Source organism: Mastacembelus armatus, chromosome 17, assembly GCF_900324485.2.
Source record: "Mastacembelus armatus chromosome 17, fMasArm1.2, whole genome shotgun sequence".
In the NCBI taxonomy this organism is placed as follows: domain Eukaryota; kingdom Metazoa; phylum Chordata; class Actinopteri; order Synbranchiformes; family Mastacembelidae; genus Mastacembelus; species Mastacembelus armatus.
In genome coordinates, this window is record NC_046649.1 from 20,545,950 (window position 1) to 20,568,482 (window position 22,533).

At 41.2% G+C, this 22,533-nt stretch overlaps 1 protein-coding gene across 2 annotated transcripts in view; it reads right to left on the minus strand.

The window, feature by feature from the left end:
* The window catches only part of kirrel1b (kirre like nephrin family adhesion molecule 1b), a 58,163-nt gene that overhangs the window by 13,096 nt on the left and 22,534 nt on the right, over positions 1 to 22,533 (minus strand). For both annotated transcript variants that reach the window (XM_026313959.1, XM_026313958.1), the window contains exons 2-6: positions 7,710 to 7,859; positions 3,717 to 3,866; positions 2,780 to 2,937; positions 680 to 830; positions 253 to 358 (exon numbers count right to left, since the gene is read on the minus strand). In XM_026313959.1, the coding sequence (XP_026169744.1) occupies positions 253 to 358; positions 680 to 830; positions 2,780 to 2,937; positions 3,717 to 3,866; positions 7,710 to 7,859 (715 nt within the window). The remainder of the gene's footprint in view (positions 1 to 252; positions 359 to 679; positions 831 to 2,779; positions 2,938 to 3,716; positions 3,867 to 7,709; positions 7,860 to 22,533) is intronic.

Genomic DNA, 22,533 nt, shown 5'->3' on the forward strand with positions numbered 1-22,533 from the left:
CAGAGGGTGGATACGAGCAGACTGGGACAGATGATAGAAAGCCTATTGGCATTAAACATCTGATCTGGCTCCTAATGTTGCACTGCAGAACCTGCATTGAAAAGTCTTGAACATGTTGAACAGGATACAAAGCTACGATAATACTGTTAAAATGTTGCTGCATGGTGCTGAATGTTTAGGTATTAAAGTCAATAACATTTTTACAGCAGGTTTAGTGTAAAATGTTAAACTGCAGTGACGTTTCATCCAGACCTGTAGCCCATGATGGGAGGGTTGGCAGTGGCCTGGCAGGTGAAGGTGACCCGCTCACCCTCCATTACAGAGCGAGGCTCGATGGACAGGGTCACTGTAGGACGGTCTACAGAGGAACAGATATGTTGTATAAGGAATGATTTATAAAATAAATTACACAAGCTCTATATTTCACAATAAAACTTTACAACACAGTGCTGCTTCTGCAGTACTTCTTCATTTATAATAATTACTCTAGGGTGAATAAGGTCAACTACAGGTTCCTTTGGGTAATCCTTTTTTATTTTTTATTTCTTCAGAGATATAAAATGTTTCTGGTTTCCAGATGTTGCTGAATGGCTTTAGGTACTGACTATATTACATTTTTTTTTACCAAAACAACACAAGCACATAAATCAAAAGCAAGAGAAAGAAAAAAACAACATACGGTGGACGTTAAGGGTGATGGTGGCTCGTTTGCCCATGGGCACTGCTGGGTTGCTCGCCACGCAGGTGAAGTTGGAGCCGCTGTCAGTGTCGACTGGTGTGATGGGCAGGTAGCTCTTGGTCGTCACACGTTTCCTGTCTGGCAGCACCTCCTGTTCAACAAAGAAGGGAGGGAGGTGAGTAGAGGATGGGATGTGTACAAGGGTAGGAAGAGAGTGCGAGGTGAAAGGTTAAAAATGATGAAGAGGAGTATGGTGGAAAGGAAGCCCAAATGAATGAAAAAAAGATATCGGTCGACCCTCTGGAGATGACTGCCCCTCAGCTTAAGGATGTTTTTATTAGGAAAATATCCATCCTGATGTCAGAAAGTCATTAGCAGATCACTCAAAAATGAAAATAATCCTTTGTTCCAGTCATAAAACATTAAGAACTAAAAAGAACATGAAACCCCGTTTGAACAGGTGTGGTATTTTACAATGCAGCTACCAAATCTGCCAAGAGTGCATGCACTTCACTGTAGTGCAAATGCATGGTCAGTAACATGGTGACATAAGAGCGGCATGTAATTCTGTATGTATGACCATGTGTGGGGGGCATGAAACTGGCTGAGAGATGTAAAAACATGTGTTTGAGTGTGAGTCAGTGTTTACTGCTGCTTCTATGTGCATATGAAAGCATGAGTGTGCATATGTGAGTGTGTGTGTGTGTGTGTGTGCCTGTGTTTGTGTGCGCTTGCAGGCATAATTTCATGTGTGTAGGAGAGTATTCGGGAGTGTGTGGAAAGTGAATGTGGGAGAAAAACAGTGCAAAATATATCACTGTGATAATATGCCGGTGTCACCTAGTACAGCTCCTGCCTACATGTGTGAGAGAGAACGAGAGACTTAATTAAATTACTGGATCTTTGAGTTTCAAGTTGTGTCATGACCATACAGCATTAGGACTTTGATTACAGGTTGACTCAAGGCTACTGAAAAACAATATGGATAAGAAATAAAGCCTGCACATTAGATCAGCTGGCTCAGATCAAGATTGATGTATGAAGATCTAACAGGAATCAACATCAACATCTATTCACATGACCTGATGTAAGAAGGCAGCATGCAGACAAGTGCAGATAATCCTAGAGGTATTATCACGTATCATTCCAAATCTCATTGACTGTTATTTAACTTTTATATCCTCTTCAGTGTAGAAACACCAAAGGTGTAATTGCTAACATTCTTCCTCATTGTAATTAGCATAGACGTCGCTGAACACTTATAAATACTGAGCCAGTTACTGAGTTGAATATCTGAACCAGCAGACTCCAGCACAAACTCTCTCAGAGCAGTGAGCACAGCGTGATAAATGGGCTCCAAATGACCAGCTGAGGTCTGGAAAGATCAGAAAGGACAAGATCATATTTTAGGTTACGTCTGAATAAAATAAAAGAGGGTTTGGGGAAAAAAAAAAAAAAAAAAAAAAAAAAAAATCAACCCTACAAGAAGGTTCACATTGAGGGACATGCAAATGTTTAAGTGTTGTTTCTTTTATCTGTGCAGATGTTGCGTCTGTAAAGCAAAACTTAAGTATGTTTGATGTTTGGGCTTTTGTCCAGTTGGGAGTGTCTTCAAGGCACAAAATACTGCTGCATGGGTTGAATTCTACCATTAGGAAGCATTTAAAATCATGACATAATAAAGAAGATCCCCCTTCTTCCCAGATGTGATCACAGTACAAAAATTTTAAAGAGAAAGTCTTCACTTTGACTTTGTCTACCATGCTGTGTGCTGTACACTACACGCTGTATTTCTCTAGCACAGGACTCCATGGGGGCTACCTGAGGTGTACATACTGTAATTCTCCTTCACAGAGCCCACAGCAAAAAGCATATAAACAAACAAACAGGCTGGGAGTGTATTTTATTAAGGAGCAGATTGTCGGTACTAGAACTTCTACTACAAACTCTTTTGAGGGTACCTTAAGCCATATGAGACTCAGCACATCTCAACGTAATAAACTCATCATGGTTTTATGTGTGTTTTGTGCTGCATGACTCTTCCCCCGTGCACGTGTGTTTGCTATTATCTGCACGTGTGCATGGGTGTGTGTGAGTCACCGTGGACTGGTAGGCCCCCTCCACGGCAACTCCATCCTTGGTCCACTGGATGTGTGCTGCAGGCTTGGCACCGCGGGTGATACAGGTCAGGTTGTATGGAGTCCCTGCCATCAGCAGCAGCTCTGGGGATCCATCGACCACTGGGTCCTCTGGTGGGACTAGAGGAGACGCACAGAAATCCATGCTTAACTTAATTACGTAAGCATTGACTGATGTAAACAGATAAACATATACATGTGTAAAATCAGAGCATTTGTTCAGTAAATCAGTTTGAGAAAATTGTATCTAAAATCCTGTGAAAAATCTGAAAATGCATTGCATTTTTTCAAAAACGCATTTTCATTTAATACAAAACAAGTGTCTCACTTACGCACCATGTTGTAAATCTGTTGTTTACAGGGTTTTTACTAAGTTTGTCCACATCTGCTTCACTCAAATCTATGAGCTCAGTGCTGTTACTCATACAGTCTTTGGCCACAGACCTGCTTTTCCAACCTCCTAAACTAAGATTTACACACATGGACCAATGCAGAGGTATATCTCATCTAGAATTCTTGTGTTTCTTTTAATTTGGCCCTTTAATTTGTTGCAATATTGGCAGAATAGGAATAAAGAAAACCCATGGATTATGGAAGCTGGCTTGCCAAGAAGGATGATGATTTCACTGATGGAAACAAAGGAATCATGAAGATTTACTGCACAAACGTAGGTAGTCAATAACACAGAGCCAGGTCTGGGCACCTGTGCATCTAAACTCAATGTTCACCTCAAAACTGTAAAGGTGCTTTTGATTTTCAACTTATGCTCTTAACTCAGAAATCGTCTCTTCACGAGGACACACGTGTTAACCTTCAATAAGACCCTCACCTCAGCTCACCTTACAATGAAAAGCTACACGTCTGCTGCTAAAATCAAGTCACTGTATCTGTTCACTTACTGAGCACATTGAGTTTGGCCCTCCTGGAGCGCAGGGCGGCTTCTGTGGCCTGACACTCGTACAGGGAGTCATCGGACAACTCAGCATTGGAGATCTCCAAGTTGTACTGGCCGATGTCCAGAGCTCGCAGCACACGGTACCTGGGCCAGGCTGCAGGAGACACACAGTAGGTTTGCAGTTAAAAAGATGAAGAGACAGCCAGAAGAAGCATCATTTGTGATTCATACACTTGTTACCATTTCTATTTTCATTCCAGTGTAAGTCATGCATCATACTGTGGTTTATCTGCAGGTCGGAAAAGCCTTCCTGAGAATGAACCTCTGGACTGTAACTTAAAAATAGCGTACCACCTGGAAAACATGACCCACTGTTTTACACTGATATTTGGCATGAAGGAAGAGGTACATTATGGGCTGCTATTATAGTCATGACTCATCATAATAGTGCTGCCTTCAGGAGGAGAATATCCTCTTTATTTCAGAAACACTGAGTGAGGAGTTTGAGGCAGTAACATTAAAAATCTTTCATACTGGGTTTTGGAATTCGTTCATTCTTTTGTTTCCTTTAACTTCCAAGCCAACAACATGAAAATGTAAATTCATTAGGTTTACATTTTTGAGCTGACATTTGTTTTAAATTTCATTTTATGAACAATGTCTTTACATTTTTCACAAGATGGCTCCACTGATTGTTGTAGCTGTCGAAAATCTTTAGGCTCGAAACATGTAGAAAACGGACCATTAAGAAACATAGTTTAAAGAGGTAGTTCACCTAAATTAATAATTCATCAAAATGCGAAGATGAAAACTGTTCGCAGTGTCATCTGCGGATCCAGCAGCACATTTTCTGGAAGACATTGCTTTTGAACCTTTTACATAGATAATATTTTTCAATGCTGTAAGAAGCACCAACAAAATTCCATTCACCTTTATTTTATCGAGGTTAGAGCAGAAAGCTCAGATATATATCTGAAAACTTCAGGAAATAAAAGCAAACATATTTCAGTAGATAGATACCATAAAACAGAAGCGAGAGCAGTGAGAGAATATATGTTTTTCTGAAATTTTGGTGAACATGTTTTTTTCAATAGTGGGAGCACAAAAAATATGTAGCAGAAGAAACAGAAATCCTTGAGAAACGATTATATGTCTATTCGTCATCTCCTTTTATTCAGTGTCACTGACTGTATTTCTCTGCAGCTGAAAACTGACACCTGTTTACAACTTAAAGCAAATGTAAAACCTCTTGAAACAGATGAAAGCTGAATCTCAATTGTATAACAGCTATCGATGACAGACACAAGCAAATGCTGCGTGTAGTTTAAAATGTCAACGCTTTCAAACATGGCACCGATAGAATTTAGCATCATTAGATCATTTTGCCTCAACTCTAAACAGCCTCTAAACAGAATAGCCTTTACATAAACAACACAAATGGAGGTAATGAATGCAGGAAACAGCTGAAGGATTTCTGCACAAACACTGATTGAACATCACCACAAATACAATGATGCCACTTCAACTCCTGCATGATTCACAAAGTGCAGCACCGTGTCAATCCCAACACCCCCTTCCTCTCTCCGTTTGAACCCTCGTCTCTCAGACAAAGACATAATTGAGCATGACGTCCCACTAGGGGGCACTCATTGATCCTCTGTTCCCAATCCTAACATGACATCATGGATTCAGATGGCAAAGGCAGGCAGGCAGCTGGGGTGCGGAGAGGAGGAAGGAAAAGTATTAGTGGAGATTACATCATCCACTCCAGCACCTCGCAGTATGGCAACCACAGAGGTGAAAGCACCCCAGGGAGAAGGAGAAGGAGGAGGAGGAGGATGAGTAGGTTGAGGAGGAACAATAAACTGCCACCACTGATGCCTGCAGGTAGTGAGCAGATAATTATGTATACTTCACATTTTTGCATTGATCAATATATGTATGTATGTACAAACGTACATGCTACTGTATATTGATCATTTTTTAAAAAAGGTTTACTTTAAGTTTTGTGTATTTCATGTTCACATGAATAACTATGTGATGTAATGTCGAGAAAGTGTTTGTGTCGGTGAATGAACGCAGATCTCTTCTGTGTGTGTGTAGGCGTGCAAACTGCAGGTATAAATTTACTGCACGCCTACACTGTCATCAACAGCTGTATGAAACCATAGAGGGCACATAACAACAACCTCTCATACATCATATTTCACGCACCACAAATACCTCGTTAGATCAGAACAAATGAATATTATTTGTTGGTGCAAATATTAACAACTTCAGGCATGGTACACAAACAAGGAAAGGCTTGAGAGACAGTATGTAAAGGATAAAGGCGGCAGCAGCACAGACAAGAATAAAAAATGGACAGAAGGTGATGGCTGGAAAGCAGGGAGACAAAGGCGACAACATGTTTATCAAACACAGGTGTGTCTGGGACAAAGAGACAAAGGACAAAGAGCATCACTGACAGAAAGGAGGACAGGAGGAGATGAAGAGAAAGGAGAGAAGGAGGAACAAAAAGCAGTGAAGGGGAAATGCATAAAGCAAGTGATGATGGAGCTGCAGTTTGAAAAGATGGAGGAGCTGGAAATAAAAAGGGGGGGAGGGGGTGATGACCTTTTCCCAACTTGTGAATTAAATGAGATGAGCACAAGACTCAAACGTGAATCACACATGTGACTGCATGTCTTTGTTTTGTGTGTGTGTGTTTGGGGGTTAACCGAAGGTGTGTGTATGTGGTGTTATAGAGTGTGAGTTGTTCTCTGTGTATTGATGTACGGTGAATGTGCAGCTCAGAGCTGAAAGTGTTAATGTGCATTTAGCAGTAAAGTGAGCACCTGCTACATTTTCATACATAAAGTAATTTAACCCTCTGCTCGAGCAGGTAATGAAAGCTTGGTTTTAAGGGGAAACATTCACAGCCTCAGTGGTGTGTATGTTTTCCTTCAGCAACAGAAACCAAAGAAACAAGATGTCACAATCTTGCTCACAGTCACAGTGACGGACGGGTGCGGCTAAATGCAGAGCAAACACACATGAAACTGCATCAACGATATTGATGGATAAATGTTTCAAAACATACACACTAAAAAACAAAAGAGATCTCACACATTATTAGTCAAGTGCAGGTTAGTGTCGTTTTGATGGTGAAATTAGGATTTTTTGTCTACAAAAGTGCAGTTAGGTTTTAATATTTCATACAGAATTGAATTATTCCTTCATGGAGTCTCTCTTTCTAGGGTAGAGAGGCTTTTTCATTCCTAAACAGATGAAAATCTGAAGGATCATTTTCATTCCTTGCCAAGAGTTCTTCTCATGGGCAAAGAGTAAGAGCTGCAGCCAGAAATGTCAATAACAACATTCACTAAGCCACTGTGGTCAAAGGCTTGTTTGACTATATTTAGCAAAATGGGGGTAAGGTCAAGAAGGACATTTGTGCTTTTCTTCCTCTCCCTGCATTTTATGCTTTTATTCTGCACTTCTAAGTTTCCTCTGATCATTTCCTGAATGGAGGAAAAAAGGCTTTACTCCTTGTGTTGTGGCTTTGACCCTTTGACTCGCCTCACTTTTGGATGCATGTGATGCTTCCAAAAACTCTGAAATGAAGCGTATTCTTCTGTTGTATTCGCAGTAAGTCATTCTGGATGTGCGTGTCGGCTTAAAATGTAAATGCGAATGTGCGTCTGCTTTTGTCAGCAGTGTGAGGGATTTTCTCTAATTCAGCATGATATACAGGACTCATTTTTGCCCGGACTGTCACTCACACGCCTCTTGGCTCTTAACTCTCTCCCTCTTGGTACAGTGTTCCATCCCTTAATGTTAAAAAACCCCTACACTTTTCAGCCATAATAGCTTTTGTCAGGGTTCTTACAGTCAAAACTGAAGCGAAACCGTAGCAGAGTTATTCTCCTTCTTCACTTCACTTTGATCTCTGCAGCTCAGTGAGCCTGCGAGATTTTTTCTCCCCCAACCACAGGGTTTCTCTCCCCTCCCTCACCTCGGAGACCCTCTCCGATCCCCAGGGCCAGGCCGTCCTTGGTCCACTGGACGATGCCGCTGTAGTTGAAGACCACGCAGGACAGCACCACCCGTTCTCCCAATACCACCGACTGGTCCGCAGGCTCCTGGGAGAAGCGAACACCCCACACTGCAAGAGAGGGACAGAGAGGAAAATCAATGTTAAATTCCTTGTTATTGTGACCTGGCCATGAGCCGCCATTTTTTATTGCACTGTATCGAGCTACACAGTCCCCGTCCGGTCTTATCGACTCCTCGTGTCCATATGGTGGCTGTTGGGGTGATTTGTTATGTGTATTCATTGTGTATATGGTGTTTTTATTGTGTTTTTAATATAAATCCTGCCTGTAGGTGAAATCTTTCCTTATGGGACTGTAACATTTTGAACTGAATTGCTTGCATTTATGCACATATGCACTGAATGAATGGAAGGACACAGCAAAATTCACAGATTGTGTTTCATAAAATCAACTAAATCATTTCTCTTTGTAACTGGGGCCAGAGCTTAGTGACTCAAATACTCATATTTCTTTGCTGCTGTTTGGCCTTTTTTTACCCCCTTTTCCCTGGACTTTAGTGAGGCCTATGTTGTGTTTATGTGTGGGTATGTGTGTGTGAAAATGTCTGTGTGTGTTGCTGTGTGCCTGTGCAGCAAGCCAAGCTGTGATACAGCCTGGTCTTTTTCATCGCACAGTACAAAGGAATTTGCTTACACACACACATTTCCTCCAGCAAAATAAGCCTTTTGGCTATTGCAGTGCCACTAAAATACACGGATATAAAAACTACAAGTGTAGCACAGGCATGTATTAACGCTCTCGCATAGAGAGTGTCAGGTGAGGAGGCGAGGCACTAACTCGGCACTGTTTTCAGTCGTTTGCATCATCAGGTAAAACTGTTTCATAGTTCGGAGAAACTCTTGCAAGAAGGCCTGTTAATTAAAGCAGAGAAGGAGACTGTGGTGCCTTAGATGGTGCATACACACACACACGCACGCACGCACGCACGCACGCACGCACGCACGCACGCACGCACACACACACGCACACACACACACACACACACACACACACACACACACACACACACACACACACACACACACACACACACACACACACACACACACACTTACACAAATAAAAGCTCCTGCACACATTGTATTTATGCACTCATACATGACATACATACCTTATTGAGCCATTCACACACATGCAATTGCAAATTGAGTCACACAGCTGAGAATACATGCATGCACACGGACACACACACGCACACACACACACACACACACACACACACACGCACGCACACACACTTCTGCACAGTTAGTGTTTGTCTTCCCGTGGGCTATTCTGTTCTTGGATTATGGTTAAAACAATCCTATTAGCTAATTAAGGCAAAACTGGTTAATAAAGCAGGCTGTGGCTCGGAGGGACACGTCTCAGTGGGATTTAACCACAAAGGTGCAAACAAGCGGGAGATTCGCTGATTTGTCAAGAGGATTACACGACCTGTCGCGTTATTTGTGTGCAAGACTCCTCCAGTGAAGACAGGAATCATCACACTTCAGAATAGGCTCTTTGATGTTTTATCAACTTTCCTCCTGAATACTGAACCAAGAAGACAACTGCAGTCACTGTGGGCTGATAGCTTTGACTTCATTGTGACATTAAAGGGAAAATCTGCCTTAAAACACTTCACTATTGTTCAAGAAGCTGTTGCTTTGTTGTGCTTTTGTTGTTGATTCTAGCCAAACAGTGACATGTTGCTGAAATATCATTTCTTCAGCTGGTTTAAACATTTGCAGACAGGTTTTGTGTGGACCAAGCTTTGCTGGAGCAGCTTCTAGGTAATGGAAATATCTTTCCTCTCAGGGTCAGGTCCAAACTCTTGTTTGTTTTCATATGTTACTTCCCATGTTGTTTCATTCGTTCAACAGTGACTCATTTTAAAATCCAGGTTTGAAAAGGTTTTACTCACTCACTCCACTATTGGTGTCAGCTCACCAAACTCCATTTTGCTCAGATCCAGCCAGTTTGATTCCAGATGGGGACCTCTCTCACATGGCCATGCCTTATTTTTACTGTCTCTCTCTACTGCAGAGTGACAAATATAACCATAATGCCCCTAAATACTGCTCAGAGAAAATAAGAATTCTTAAGTTATTATTAAAAAAAAGGGAGAGAAGTTACATTTAGTCAGCCATGTTGGTTAAAACACAGATCACTCAATAGACAGTGTTCTTTTATCAGACAAACAGAGATTAATCTACTGGAAAAGACACAAACGCTGCATTGAAAAGCTTGAAGAGACCACAAAACAATGTGTTAATGAGACAATTTTGGTGAATGGCACAAAAAAAAAGAAAAACTCTCATCATCACACTCTTCACACATGTATAAATTAAGAGTTCAACACAAGTTCACACTCTCGAATGAAAGGCCTTTTCAATAACAATAAGCATAAAACTAAAGACAAGCCAAGGCCTTGCTACAATACAGAATTCAGTCTCTTAGGTGAATAAGAACTGGATAAAAACAGCAATCACGGTGTGTCTGTCTTTTACCTGCTGAAGGCAAAGACAAATATGGAGAAGAGAGAAAGCAGTGAGAATGGAAGCTGCTGCAGTTTCCTACAGAGAAGAAGAAGAAGGAGCTGCTGGGATGTGATATCCTGCTGACAAGAGTGATTTGCATGTCGGTCATGTTTTGCATGATTTATGCAAAATTAACAGCTATTACGAGTGAGGGCCTTCTTCTTCATGTAGAACTCTAGTGAACAACGCTTCTTCTCCTGGGACAGACTGTGCTGTGTTGTTGGTTATGTGTGTGTGATGTTGGGAGGTGTGACACATACACAAAAAGGAGGAGACTGTGAATATTTCTGCTCATGTGTGTGAGCATGCATGCGTGCGTGTGTGTTTGTGAGAATGCGGGTATACATTTCTGTGGATGCTGTGAGTGTGTGTGGTGCCTGTCAGCCTGCAGGAGGGACTCACATCATGGAGGAAAGAGTCGCACTGACGGAGAACAGAAATGTAATTAACCCTACGGGAAACCCACCCTCCTCGTCCTCACGCGCACACACACATGTACACACAAACACACCTCCCCTGACCCACCTCTTCTTCTGAGTTCCTGGTCTATCTCCATTTCCAAGTGCTCCCTCTTTCTTCCTCTTGTTTCTTTCCTTCATCCTGTTCTCTTTCCTTCCTTGATCCATCTTTCCAGACATACCCCCCCACCAGCCTTTCCTTACCTCTTTCTTGGCCTTTTCTCCAACTTTCTTTCACTTGTGTGTCCTGGCTTTCTCTTTTCCCTTCTTTCTTTTTATCTCTTCACTCATATATTCTCTTATTTTTCTTTCCTCTTTTTGTCTATTGTCTATTGTTTTTCATCCTATCCTCTCTACTTTCTCCAGAATCTCTCCTTTCTTACATTACTTTCTATATCTTTAATTCTTTCACTCTTTCCAACCTCCCTCTCTCCTCCTCCTGTATCCATCTTTTCCTCAGCAGTCATCCGTCCCTCTTCCTCCTTCCTTCCCTACTCTTTACCTCCCTCCATTATTGCCCTGAGGGATAATGTTAGGTATATCTTCTCTTCATCTTTCTCCCTCTCATTGCATAACAACCCAGTGGTACAATAGAGAGCTTCACAATTACATCCCCAGTGTCCAAACATATTATCTGTAATATCTTTTGTCCTATTTTTTTCCATCAGACTGAGCTTTGTTAAACATCTATACAAGTACCATCTAACTGGCTTTTATAAGTGTAACTTTTAAGGAGGAACGCCTCAGGACTCCCCAGGTGGAGCCGGAAAAACGTTGCTTTACTGCTGCAGAAAATGGATGGAACAGATTAAACTTTTAAGCATGAAATATACACATTACTGTATAAGAATAAGTTCTACATATCCCAGTGTACATAAGACGAGGCATCAAGATTCAATAGGAAAAACAGATTCTCTGGGAACAGAGTGTAGGTTGAATCCAATAGCCCAATAGGATTTGTTTGAAAACCTACTACTATAGATAGATGATGGTTTAGGTTAAATTACAGTAAGGTTAGGAAACAGTCATGGTCAAAACAGTGTTAACTAACAACATGACTCAGTCGCCGACCAATCATCCCCCTACCCTTAGATTTTGGGACTATATAACAATGTCTGATTACTTCCACATCAGTTAATACGCTGCTTCATTTTTCTCGTGGGACAATCTTAACATTAGAAGTGGTCAAGGAACAGCAGCAGAGAGGTGCCAACCTACTGAGTCAATGTGATAAACTGCTGCTTTCCCAGGGTGCTGACACCCATCAGTGACACTGGCTGGTTAGAGACCCTGATCCAGTGCCCCTCTGTCACCCACAGTGATGCAGGTTGTGGATGTTGTTGCCCAATGTTTGTAACTATCCCTTTAGCTCACTTGTCTCTGTGGTCACAGACAGTACTGAACCCAATCAACGACTTTACAAGCTTTTGATTGGCTCAGATACAAAGAAGAAATTGACAATGTGCAGCTGACAGGAATTAAAGTGATATTCCATGTTTTTATCATCTTTTCTAGTGTTGCAATTTAAACATTAAATTACTGCTCATTCACATCTAATCAAACCTCTTACACACTGCTCTTGTTTGAATTTCAGTTGATATCAAAGGGAAGGAACTCAAAAAATGTAAAAAATAAAAAGTCAGTAGACTGAACTGGCTTCAAAGTGGAATGGCATGTCAACTTGTTAGACATGGTCACAGTAATGACTGAGGAATGCATCCCGTGTTTGAGCTGCAGACCACCAATATGGCCGCCAGAGGCAAAATACAATTTCCTGCAAGAAACCCATTCCTGTGTAGAAATGAAAGGACAGTTTGTGAGGTTTGTAACCCTAAACTAAAATCCTCCACACCCTGCAGCCTTCATCCTCCTAACCCCCGCCCCCTAAAACGGCCATGCTGACCCTCCCCGTGCATTCATGTCCCAGCTCTGCCTCCAGGCTGCAGCTCGCTCCCATTCCAACTACAACAGACCTCTGTCAGGCAGGAGAGCACACTATGTCTGTTTGTGTGTGTGTTTGTGTATTGTCTGTGTTTACACGCATGCCTGAATACATATCTGTCATTGTTGTGCTGTGTGTATATGGTTGCCATTTCTAAAAAGGCAGAAAAGAGCAAAGTGTGGATGGGAAAGTAAAAAAAAAAGGTGTTTGCACGGGAGAGAAAATAGAGTGAAAGTGTGTGTGTGTGTGTGTGTGTGTGTGTGTGTGTGTGTGTGTGTGTGTGTGTGTGTGTGTGTGTGTGTGTAAGAAAGAAATGAGAAGTAAAAGAAACAGTGAGGATGCAGAGACAGAAAGACCAGGATTAGGCCTCCAAATGTACTTCAATGTTTGAAGAGAAATGGGAGAGCACATTAAGATTATCCTGATACAGTTCTGCAACACTGGAAAAAAGGCTCAAAATGGAATAAATATGCAGGTTCCGTCTCATTTCACAGACGGTCAGAAGTAGCTTTAGACTTTTGTACTTAAACATCTGTCTAAATAAACATTCAACCTATTCAGCAAATAAAACTAAAAAAAAACAAAAAAACACCTGAATCATATCTGTAATCTGCTGTTCTTGTACTGTTTACTTCACAAAAGATAAAATGATTTTGCTTTGATAAATTGTGATGACATGTTCTGGCATCTAACAAGCCTTTAAACCTATTGATCTATTAATCAAACTAAACATCTGGGGCCCACTTCAACAAATGTGCAACATGCAAGCTACAATTTACAACATGAGATTCCTTCTGATCATTTAACAAACCCATGCATGAGCATGCAAGGGAGCTGTCTGACATGCAAATTTATCTGCAGTTTATGAGTGGCAATCATTGTGAAATGTGGTACTGCCACAATGAAGGATCTGTATGTAAGCTGTGCCAGCAAATCTCTTTTGTGGAACTGTCCCCTGCATCGTATTTCACTGTCAGGTGTCTGAACAGTCTGAACAGCTCCTTGCATTTTTAACACAGGGCTGAAATGGTTGGCATGAAAGGATGTCCTCATATAAGACAGATTTATAGAAACTGATACGTACAACTGCATGCAAAATGTTTTCAGTGCACTGTTCTCTATTACTGGATTTGTTTATTAATTGGTGCTTGCTATTTGAATGTTTATGTACTTATATGGAGACATTGGGGGCCAAGTTATGTCTGCGGTGGGGTCTAGAGGGAGCAGAGTTGCCACAGTAAATGCAATTTGAGTTTTCTGTCACATTACAAAGCCATGTGTCCCCCAGTCATTTACAAACAAAGGTCAGAATACAGCAACCTCTTTGTTTCTGATTGGCCATAAGGGGCAAGTACATAGTTCCTGTGGGACAATAAGTTTACTGCTGCCTTGTTTGTTTTAACGTTTTGGAAATATTTTTCTTGTTATATTTATGCCCCCGAAGCATGCGGCATTAAACTGACAGAGACGTACACGAGAGCAGACAGAGAGTCGGAGAAGGGCTGAGCGGTGCAGGCGCAGAGGGACAGACATGGGCATCATAACGTTGTCATTGTGTGTCCCGGCTCGCTCAGTGTTTGCTGTAAACAGTAGCTCAGTGATTTCCCAGTGTCCCCCTCGCCACCAAACGCTGCTTTTATTTCCCTTCACAAACACTTCCAGCAGAACAGAGGAGCAGCGTGACGCCAGTGCAGAGGAGATGCTGAACAAACCGAGCGGTTATTGGAAATCACACAAGCTCATCCAGGGGCAATTACAGTACTGACGTGTAGCTGCAGAAACACACAACCTCAAACACAGAAACACTGCTGATGTTACACACACATCTGCAACATTCACAAGTACACAAACACTAAAGCAAGGACTGTAACTAATGTATACACACTGCACAAACCACATAAAAGCCCACAGAGCTGAACACATACAAATGCACTAATACACAAATATATTTATAAAAATCACTGCAAGACCCTATATAAGGACACGAACAGGCAATTTATTTTCTTCTTTGCATGGAGACACAAACACACACTATTTATGTATTTAGATCAAAATAAATTTAGGGATTAGGATTCCAGGCTGCAAAATGTTATGGGTCACATTTGCTGCTAATGTTCCTTCTCTGTTTCTCTCTTTTATTTATAGTGGGAATGGTAATTATGTACAATTTGCTGATGTAAGGGTTTTAAAGGATTATTCCAGTTTATTACAATTTTGGTACCATATTTTTTGTCATGTTGGCCATCATTTCTGATTGCTTTTGATGAACATACTCACTAAAGTTACTGCAGAGATTTGAAAACAGGCAGTGCCACAATAATGTCAGACACTGCACCAGCACACACAGTCTGCACACAAGCAAACAGTTTAACCACATTAACGTTTAGCTGAAAATGTGACCACATGAAATTTTTACTATATATGAGGAACTTTATTTAATCATGTGATGGTTATTTAGAAGTAATCTATGTATTGATTTTAATTAAAACCCACCTGCTTCTGTTTCTTGCCACATGTGATCTCATCGAAGGAACGGTCTTATGTTCCCTGACCTCAGTAATAAAGTGATTAGCCTGGTGACCTCAGTTAGCACCAGAAATGATGGCCAACACTACAAAAATAAGTTGTTATGCTGCAGAATTAGTGTTTAAAAACCGTTTAAAATGCTATATCACAGCTGTGCAACGCTTTGTCTTTGGCATCACTACTCTAAGTGTGTTTTTGGTATTCACCAGACTCTTCCCACAACCTTGACATATTATCCACTGGTTTAAAGATCCCCATTCTATATGTGCAAAGCTGCCTTGAATTTTGCATCAGGTGAGCAAACAGAAAAGTCTTGGTTGTTTGTCAAAAGCTTGAGTAGTTTTGTTTGTGATTGTTTGCTGGATTAGACTGACTGTGATCAAAAAGGCTGAAGACAGTAGCCGTTTTATTTTGGCCATGTGCAGAAAAAAAATGGAGGTTTCACATAACAGGTTAAATGTGACAACCTCACCTTTGTTCTTACTTTTAAAAGTCTAGTCTGACTGCACAAATACAGCAGTCAGATGTTTCCTCTCTGTTTAAAATTTCACTAACCAGACAAAACATTTATGACCTATGCATAAGCATTCAAAAGTCCTGTGTGACTTCACCTGAGAGTTTCCAGCAAAAACAATTTCTGATGTGTGACTCTGCCACCATTTGTGATCTGTGTGTAAAGAGTGTTCACAAATCGCTGTCACACAAACACACACTAATGAACACAACCACAGTGTCCTGCTGAAGTTCAGCTTCAGGAGCGAGAGCACAGTCTAATCATCACTACACTGCAACCAACCTGATTACTCTGCTGTGGATTTCAAACAACTGGGTTGCGTTAGTTTGACTCATTTCCGGAAAACAGGCAAGAGAGACACACAAACACTGTGCTCATGTTCCCAAACACACACACACACACTCGCAGCAATCCTTCCCCTCTCTTCCTATCAGCTTCTCCCTGCAGCTCTCTCAGTCTCTCTAATTGACTTCTGCTTTCTTACATTTCATTTCATCTCTTATTTCAGTTTTATTTCCCCGTTTTTATGATCCCCTCCGTCTTCAATTATTCATCCCTCTCTCTTTCTCGCTCTGATTTTTTTTCCATCTGGTCTCGGTGATGTTTAATTCACCTCTTCATTTGGAGGAGGGGGGCCATGCTGCTGTGCGTTGTTAATTGGTTTTTAAGAGTAGTAAGTACACACTAATGTACACACACTCGCATTCGCACATACACACTTGCACACATGTGGTCAAACACACACACACACACCCATCCCTCCCACCGCTGTTAGAGCACACTGTACATGTCTGCTAGCATTAACATCATCAAATGAGCACGAAGTGAAAAACCATGTGAGAAGAGGAGGGCAATTGTGTATATGCATGTATGTGTGTGTGTGTGTGTGTGTGTGTGTGTGTTGGGGGGGGTGTGTTTGTGTGTTTTTTGGTGCATGTGAGAGTGAATGCGTATGAGTGAGCAGGTCAATGCTGTGAATGTTGCATTTGATAAAAATTAAGCCAAGCGTATGGATGAATGTTGGGCTGTGTGTCCTTGTCCTTCTACCTTTGTGAGGACCAGTTTGACATTTTTGATGTTTTTAGAAAGTGAGGATGTTTGCTTCTTCTTTTAGCCTTGGTCAAAAATAGCATTAGGTTAGAGTGTACAGCACATTGACCAGGGTCATAAAGAGTAGAAGCAGCTGGGTTTAAGAAACTTCACCTAATTTAGGACTCTTACTTCATTTGTTATTAGATACTGGACAGTCTAGTGGGACCCACCACATAAACCCCTGTCCTGTTTCCTTAGCATGGCATGAACTACAGAAGCCTGCTTGTGACAAACTGTAGACAAGACAGCCTCCAGTCCAAAGTTAGTGATAGCTGACTAACGAGTAAATCCAGACATCTGGTTAATCGTAATATGACACAAAGCACCAAAGTTACACAAAGCTCGACTTCCACACTAATTCACGACACACAGAGCAGCATTAGCCTTCATCTGATCACAGAGATGTCCGATGCTAAGGCTGTAAGTCACCGTAAGTCGCTGTAAGTTTCAACATGACACGATCTAATATCACCTGTCCTATTATGTCAGGATTTGTTCTGTCGTATTCCAATGCAATTTTGTTTGGATTCAATTCAGGAGCCCGTGTTCGATACGGAATTAGATTATGTGCCTATTTCAATCAATCAATTTTATTAACTTACAAATGCAACCAAGACATGACTTAAACATTCGACTCAATCAATTCTGTTCACTATAAAGTGCTAATAAAGTACAAATAAGAACCCTCAATAACCTTCCAGTTCAACTTCGACTTTCACTTTAGTCACACACAAAAGAATCCATCTTTCCTCCACTGCAGAAGGATTTTTGTGTAAAACTTCACATTCATACTTACGTGTGTGTGTGTGTGTGTGTGTGTGTGTGTGTGTTCTGTTTAGTCCAAAATACTTCTATGCCCATGATTTGTTTCCATTGTAAGAGTTTACTTTATACATGCATTTCTCTTGGCTGCTACAGCTCAAGGCCAGTACATGGAAAATGTTTCAGATGATTTTGATGTCCGTCACCTGTGGGTCCAACACAACAGATAGAAATCATTCTATCAAAAGTGTCAATCCAACTCCAAGATATGCACAGGAGACATGCATCACCACTGGAGTCTGCACATTTTATTATTTTTTAATCTATTTTTTTCTTCTTCCAACATTATGCGTAATCCCTAAAGTTTACATGACACAAGCCCCCCGTTAACAACACAACCGCAGTGAATTTACAGTGAACAATGAAGAGTACAGAGAGAATATTTACAGGACAGAGAGGAGTAACGTGGCCAAATGTGTGTTAGTACATGACACTAAAGGGAACTCCGACATATCAGTGCTTAAAGTATGTGAGCAAGTGAGGGACTTACAAATGAATGCCTGCAATGATCTTTTCTGTGTGTGTGTGTGTGTGTTCTGCATTCCCAGACAAAGCTGCAGCTACATCATTAGCCACATCCTCTGACTCTAACCTGGACGTCAGATCAGAGCAATGGAATTAAGTCAGGAGCAGATTAGTCATTATCCAAATAACGACCTTGCTCAGCAGTGGCTGTGCGATTTCCCCTTCAATAAGAATTGGTGATGTGAACTCTACTGAGGCAGAGGAGATGAGATTCTGCTGTGAAGTGAAATGGTGAAGAGAGAAATAACCTCGCTGTAGCCTTGTGAACAAGAGGGCAGAAAAAAAAGTCGGACGCAGACCGAGCAGTTATTGGGATGAGGACACTTTAATGATGAGAGAGGATAAAAAGAAAAGGAAAGGAAAACAATGAGCTGCCTGTGCCACATGAATGAACTAACTGTTAATAAGTGACAGCGAATTTTCATGGAGTTACTGCAGTAATGCAGCACGAACAAGAGCTGGGCTCCCTTCCAAGTACTAGATAAGCTGAATGTAAATGTCAGGTTTTATGCTCACTTGCGGTAAAAAAGAAAGGTCTGCAGGTTAAGAAATTCTTTCTGAGATCTTCTCTGTAAAGCATGACCCCCCAGTGAAAATGAAACCCACATGTTCCAGTGTAGCTGTAGGTGATACAAAGTGCATTCTTTGACTTCCATCTTTAAAATGAAAGCATGAAATACCACAATATCACTTACACCATCCAACACGAAAGCTCACTTTGCCCAGCAGAAATCAGTTCTTAAAAGTCTGTGTGGAAATTCAATTTACTCCCTTCAACGCAGCTGATATAAACACACCTAATTTGCATTTTATTTTTCCCTACATTTAAAAAAAAAAAAATCTAAAAATTCATCTGACATTTTTCCTTGCGGTTTTTCTGCTTCCTAATGCACAGATATGATAGATCTGCAATGAGCAGGTGGGGAAGCTTGCCAAAGCCGTGCATCGGAGACACTTTTCTGACAGAACTTCACAGCCCAGGAGCATTCAACATTAATCATTTTTTCTCTGATGTAAGTGCAAGATACCTCAGATACTACACACTTTGAAGAAGATCAGCTCTTCATTGCAAAGAATGTAAAATATGAAAAAGGTTTTTCAGGTCTGCATGTGCTAATTTGGACTCTGTTGCACACTGTATGTTTTAGATCCAGCATGTGGAGTTATAGTTCAGGGCACCTCTGTATTTCCTGCCTAATGCCTAATTTAAGAGCAATGCTGAGGCAGTTTTTAAGAGTTTGAGCGTAGCAATCAAGTTAAAGTTAAAATAATCCAAAATATCCATCCATCTATCCATTATCTATACCCACTTATTCCTAACTAGGGTCACTGAAAGCCAAAATATATAAAGTCAAATTAGACTGTTTTTTTTTTTGTTAAAAAAACAAACAAAAAAAACTTAAGACTAAGTGTTTTTATTGCACTGCTTTTCCCAAAGATCATCTGTTAAACTACTGAAGTACAGTACATAAGTACAGTGATTAGGTGTCATGATTTTATCGGGTGACTCCTGATTTTCAAATATTACTCTCAAGGGGACCAGGGCTCTCTTTGCCTTGATAATTAGGCTGAATTAAGTCTGTTTTTGGGAAAATACTTTTTTTTTTTTTTATACCTAATCTTAGTGAAATCTGCTTCCAGGGCAGAATTAAGGTAATAGGCTGGATCGCTGCTCTAAATAGAAACTGTCTTTTCCCGCTCTCTCTCTCTCCATCACAGCAGCAGTAGAGAGGAAAAGCACAGCTGCAGCCTCTCAAAGCAAAGACACTGACAGAATGGCAGAGCTCAAACTCCTGCACCCATTTCCTGTACATGAAGTTTTATTTTCTCTTGATGAAATTTGAGTTTTGAGAAGGTGGAAACTTTTTTTTTTTTTTTTTTCTGGCTATCACTGCTCACGTTGAGAACTGTAAGTTAACAGGGAGGCCTGGAGCTGGGGTAAAACAAGCACGCAGCAATGCCATGGCCTACTGTTTAAAAAAAAACACTCCTTTTTAGATAACCCATACATATTTATCTGCACTGCACACGTGGTGACCTGAAGCATATTTTTACCTTGCAGAAAAAGTAAATCCTGCAATCCTGTGGCTGAGTGAATCCAGTTTATATACTGATGGCTGCTTTATTTATGTGGATGTGAAACTAGCTACTGAAATTGAAACTTTCTATTAATTTATATTCATATAAAGTACAGATTTCCCCTCTTTACTTTAATTCTGTTACTATTACATATATACAACATATTTGTCTGTACTTGTTTTTAGCCTTTTCGGTATCTGTGGAGGTGTTTTTATCCAAACTACGGGTCCAAGGATAGAGCAGAGAAATGAACAGAAATTATTCATTTCCACACTGGTTTTAACATTTAGATGATGCTGGAGTTCTTCTTCAGTGTGTTTAAAACTGCACCATTTCCTGTGCTGCAGATGATTCCTCTACAAAAAAGCAGACGCTAGGCAAGCAGTCATCATGAACTGGGTTTTTCCTTGTGAATCACTGCTGTCGAGCCACACTGTAGGCAAAACTGACATTACAGTTACCTCGCAAATGTTTCGGGTCATTACTTCAACCAAACCGTTTGGTCACAAGGTGTTTAACAGAGCAGCCAAGGACACAAAGAGACAAATACAGCAAGTGACTGTCGCTCGGTCCGTCTGCCTGTCTGTCTGTTTGTTTGTCTCTCTGCTGTCTGTTTCAATTTGTATCTGACTGTGGATCACTGCATCTCTCCCTGTCTTTCTCTTTCCCACTGTCACTCTCTTACCGCTCATCCTTTTTTCAGTCTGTAGGCGTGTCTGTCGGTCTCTGTCAATCACTCTGTCTTGCTGCTGTGTGTATGTGTGTGTATGATTTCTCTAAAACTCATCTCTCACTGTCTTCATCTCTCTGTGCCCTCTCCCGCTCATGTCTCCTCTCCCTTATCTTTCCCCGTCTCACTGTCATTCTGTCTATTTCAATCCGTCTGTTTATCTGTTTATCCCGATCTGTTTTGGCTCATTTTTTTCTCTTCGATGTTGTGTTGATGCATCTCACGTGCACAGACACACACAAATCAGCCTGCCTCCCTTTTCTGGATTCCACAGGGACATGTAAGTGGGACAAGGGGGGAGAGAACAAACAGATCAAACTTCAGTCTGGGCTTTTCACTCATTCCTCCTTCTTTTCACAACACCCCCCCCCCCCCCCCCCCACAATCCTCCTCCTATTTCTCCTCCTTACCCTCCTCCTCGGCACAAACTCTCTCCTTTGCCCAGACCTAGCAGCCTGTTTGGCAGGGTCGGCTTGTTTCAAACACACACACACACACACACACACACAAAAAGAGAAAGATGGAGAAAACACAATAACAAGCACATAGATAGGAACAACCTCACACACATGCTAACACTGCCTTCTAAACTTGCTAATTGCCTTGTTGACAGTGAAATATTTAAAATGAACCATGAATTATATAAAAGAGACATCGATTGTATATTTGCTGTGTGAATAAAACATGAACGTCCTGTGTTTCTTCCTCCTCCTTCCCACCCTTACCCCACTGGCTGTGTCTCAGTTCAGCTCAATACAGCTTTACTGGCATTAGGTTTGATCGAAGAACATTACAAACATGCATCCATCAGCTACACTCTTTTATCCCTCTTGTTGAAGCTGATCCCAGTTGACACTGGGCGAGAAGCAGAGTTCACCCTACAGACACCAGGGAATCACAGGGCACATTACAAACAGGCTGAAGTGACAGACTAATCTTAAAGTGAACACGTTTTAGAAAGTACATCGAGGAAAACAACAGTTTCAAAATGAAACAACAATCTCCCTTTCAGCTCTCATCTTCCCTCCACACATCCAGGTCATTGTGTCTGTGTCTGTTTGCACTTTCACACATTTGCTGTCCCCAATCCAGCTCTGTCTCTCTCGCTTTCTTTTTGCTTTCGCCTGACACACCCCCTCCACATCACAGTTTATCACAGTCTTGTACAGAGCTGAGCAGGTGTCAGGAGTATATCCAGAGGCCCTTTTCTGCTTCACCATCCCAGTGTGACCATGCACAGTCGATAAAGAAATGGTTTCCATAGTTTGGTGTGAAAGAGAGTCCTCACCTCAGCCCCATTTAACACATTTGAGATGAACTTGAAAATTAGCATCAGTGCTACTAATGCTCTTGTGGCTCAGTGGGAGCAATCATGTGGAAATCCTTCCCTGAACAGTGACAGGTTGTCTACTACAATGGAAACCTTTATACTAGTAAAAAGGGTTTAATCCCCATTTATTACCAAAATGCTGTGATTTGTCCACATAGTTTTGTCATATGCATAGCTATTCTTTATA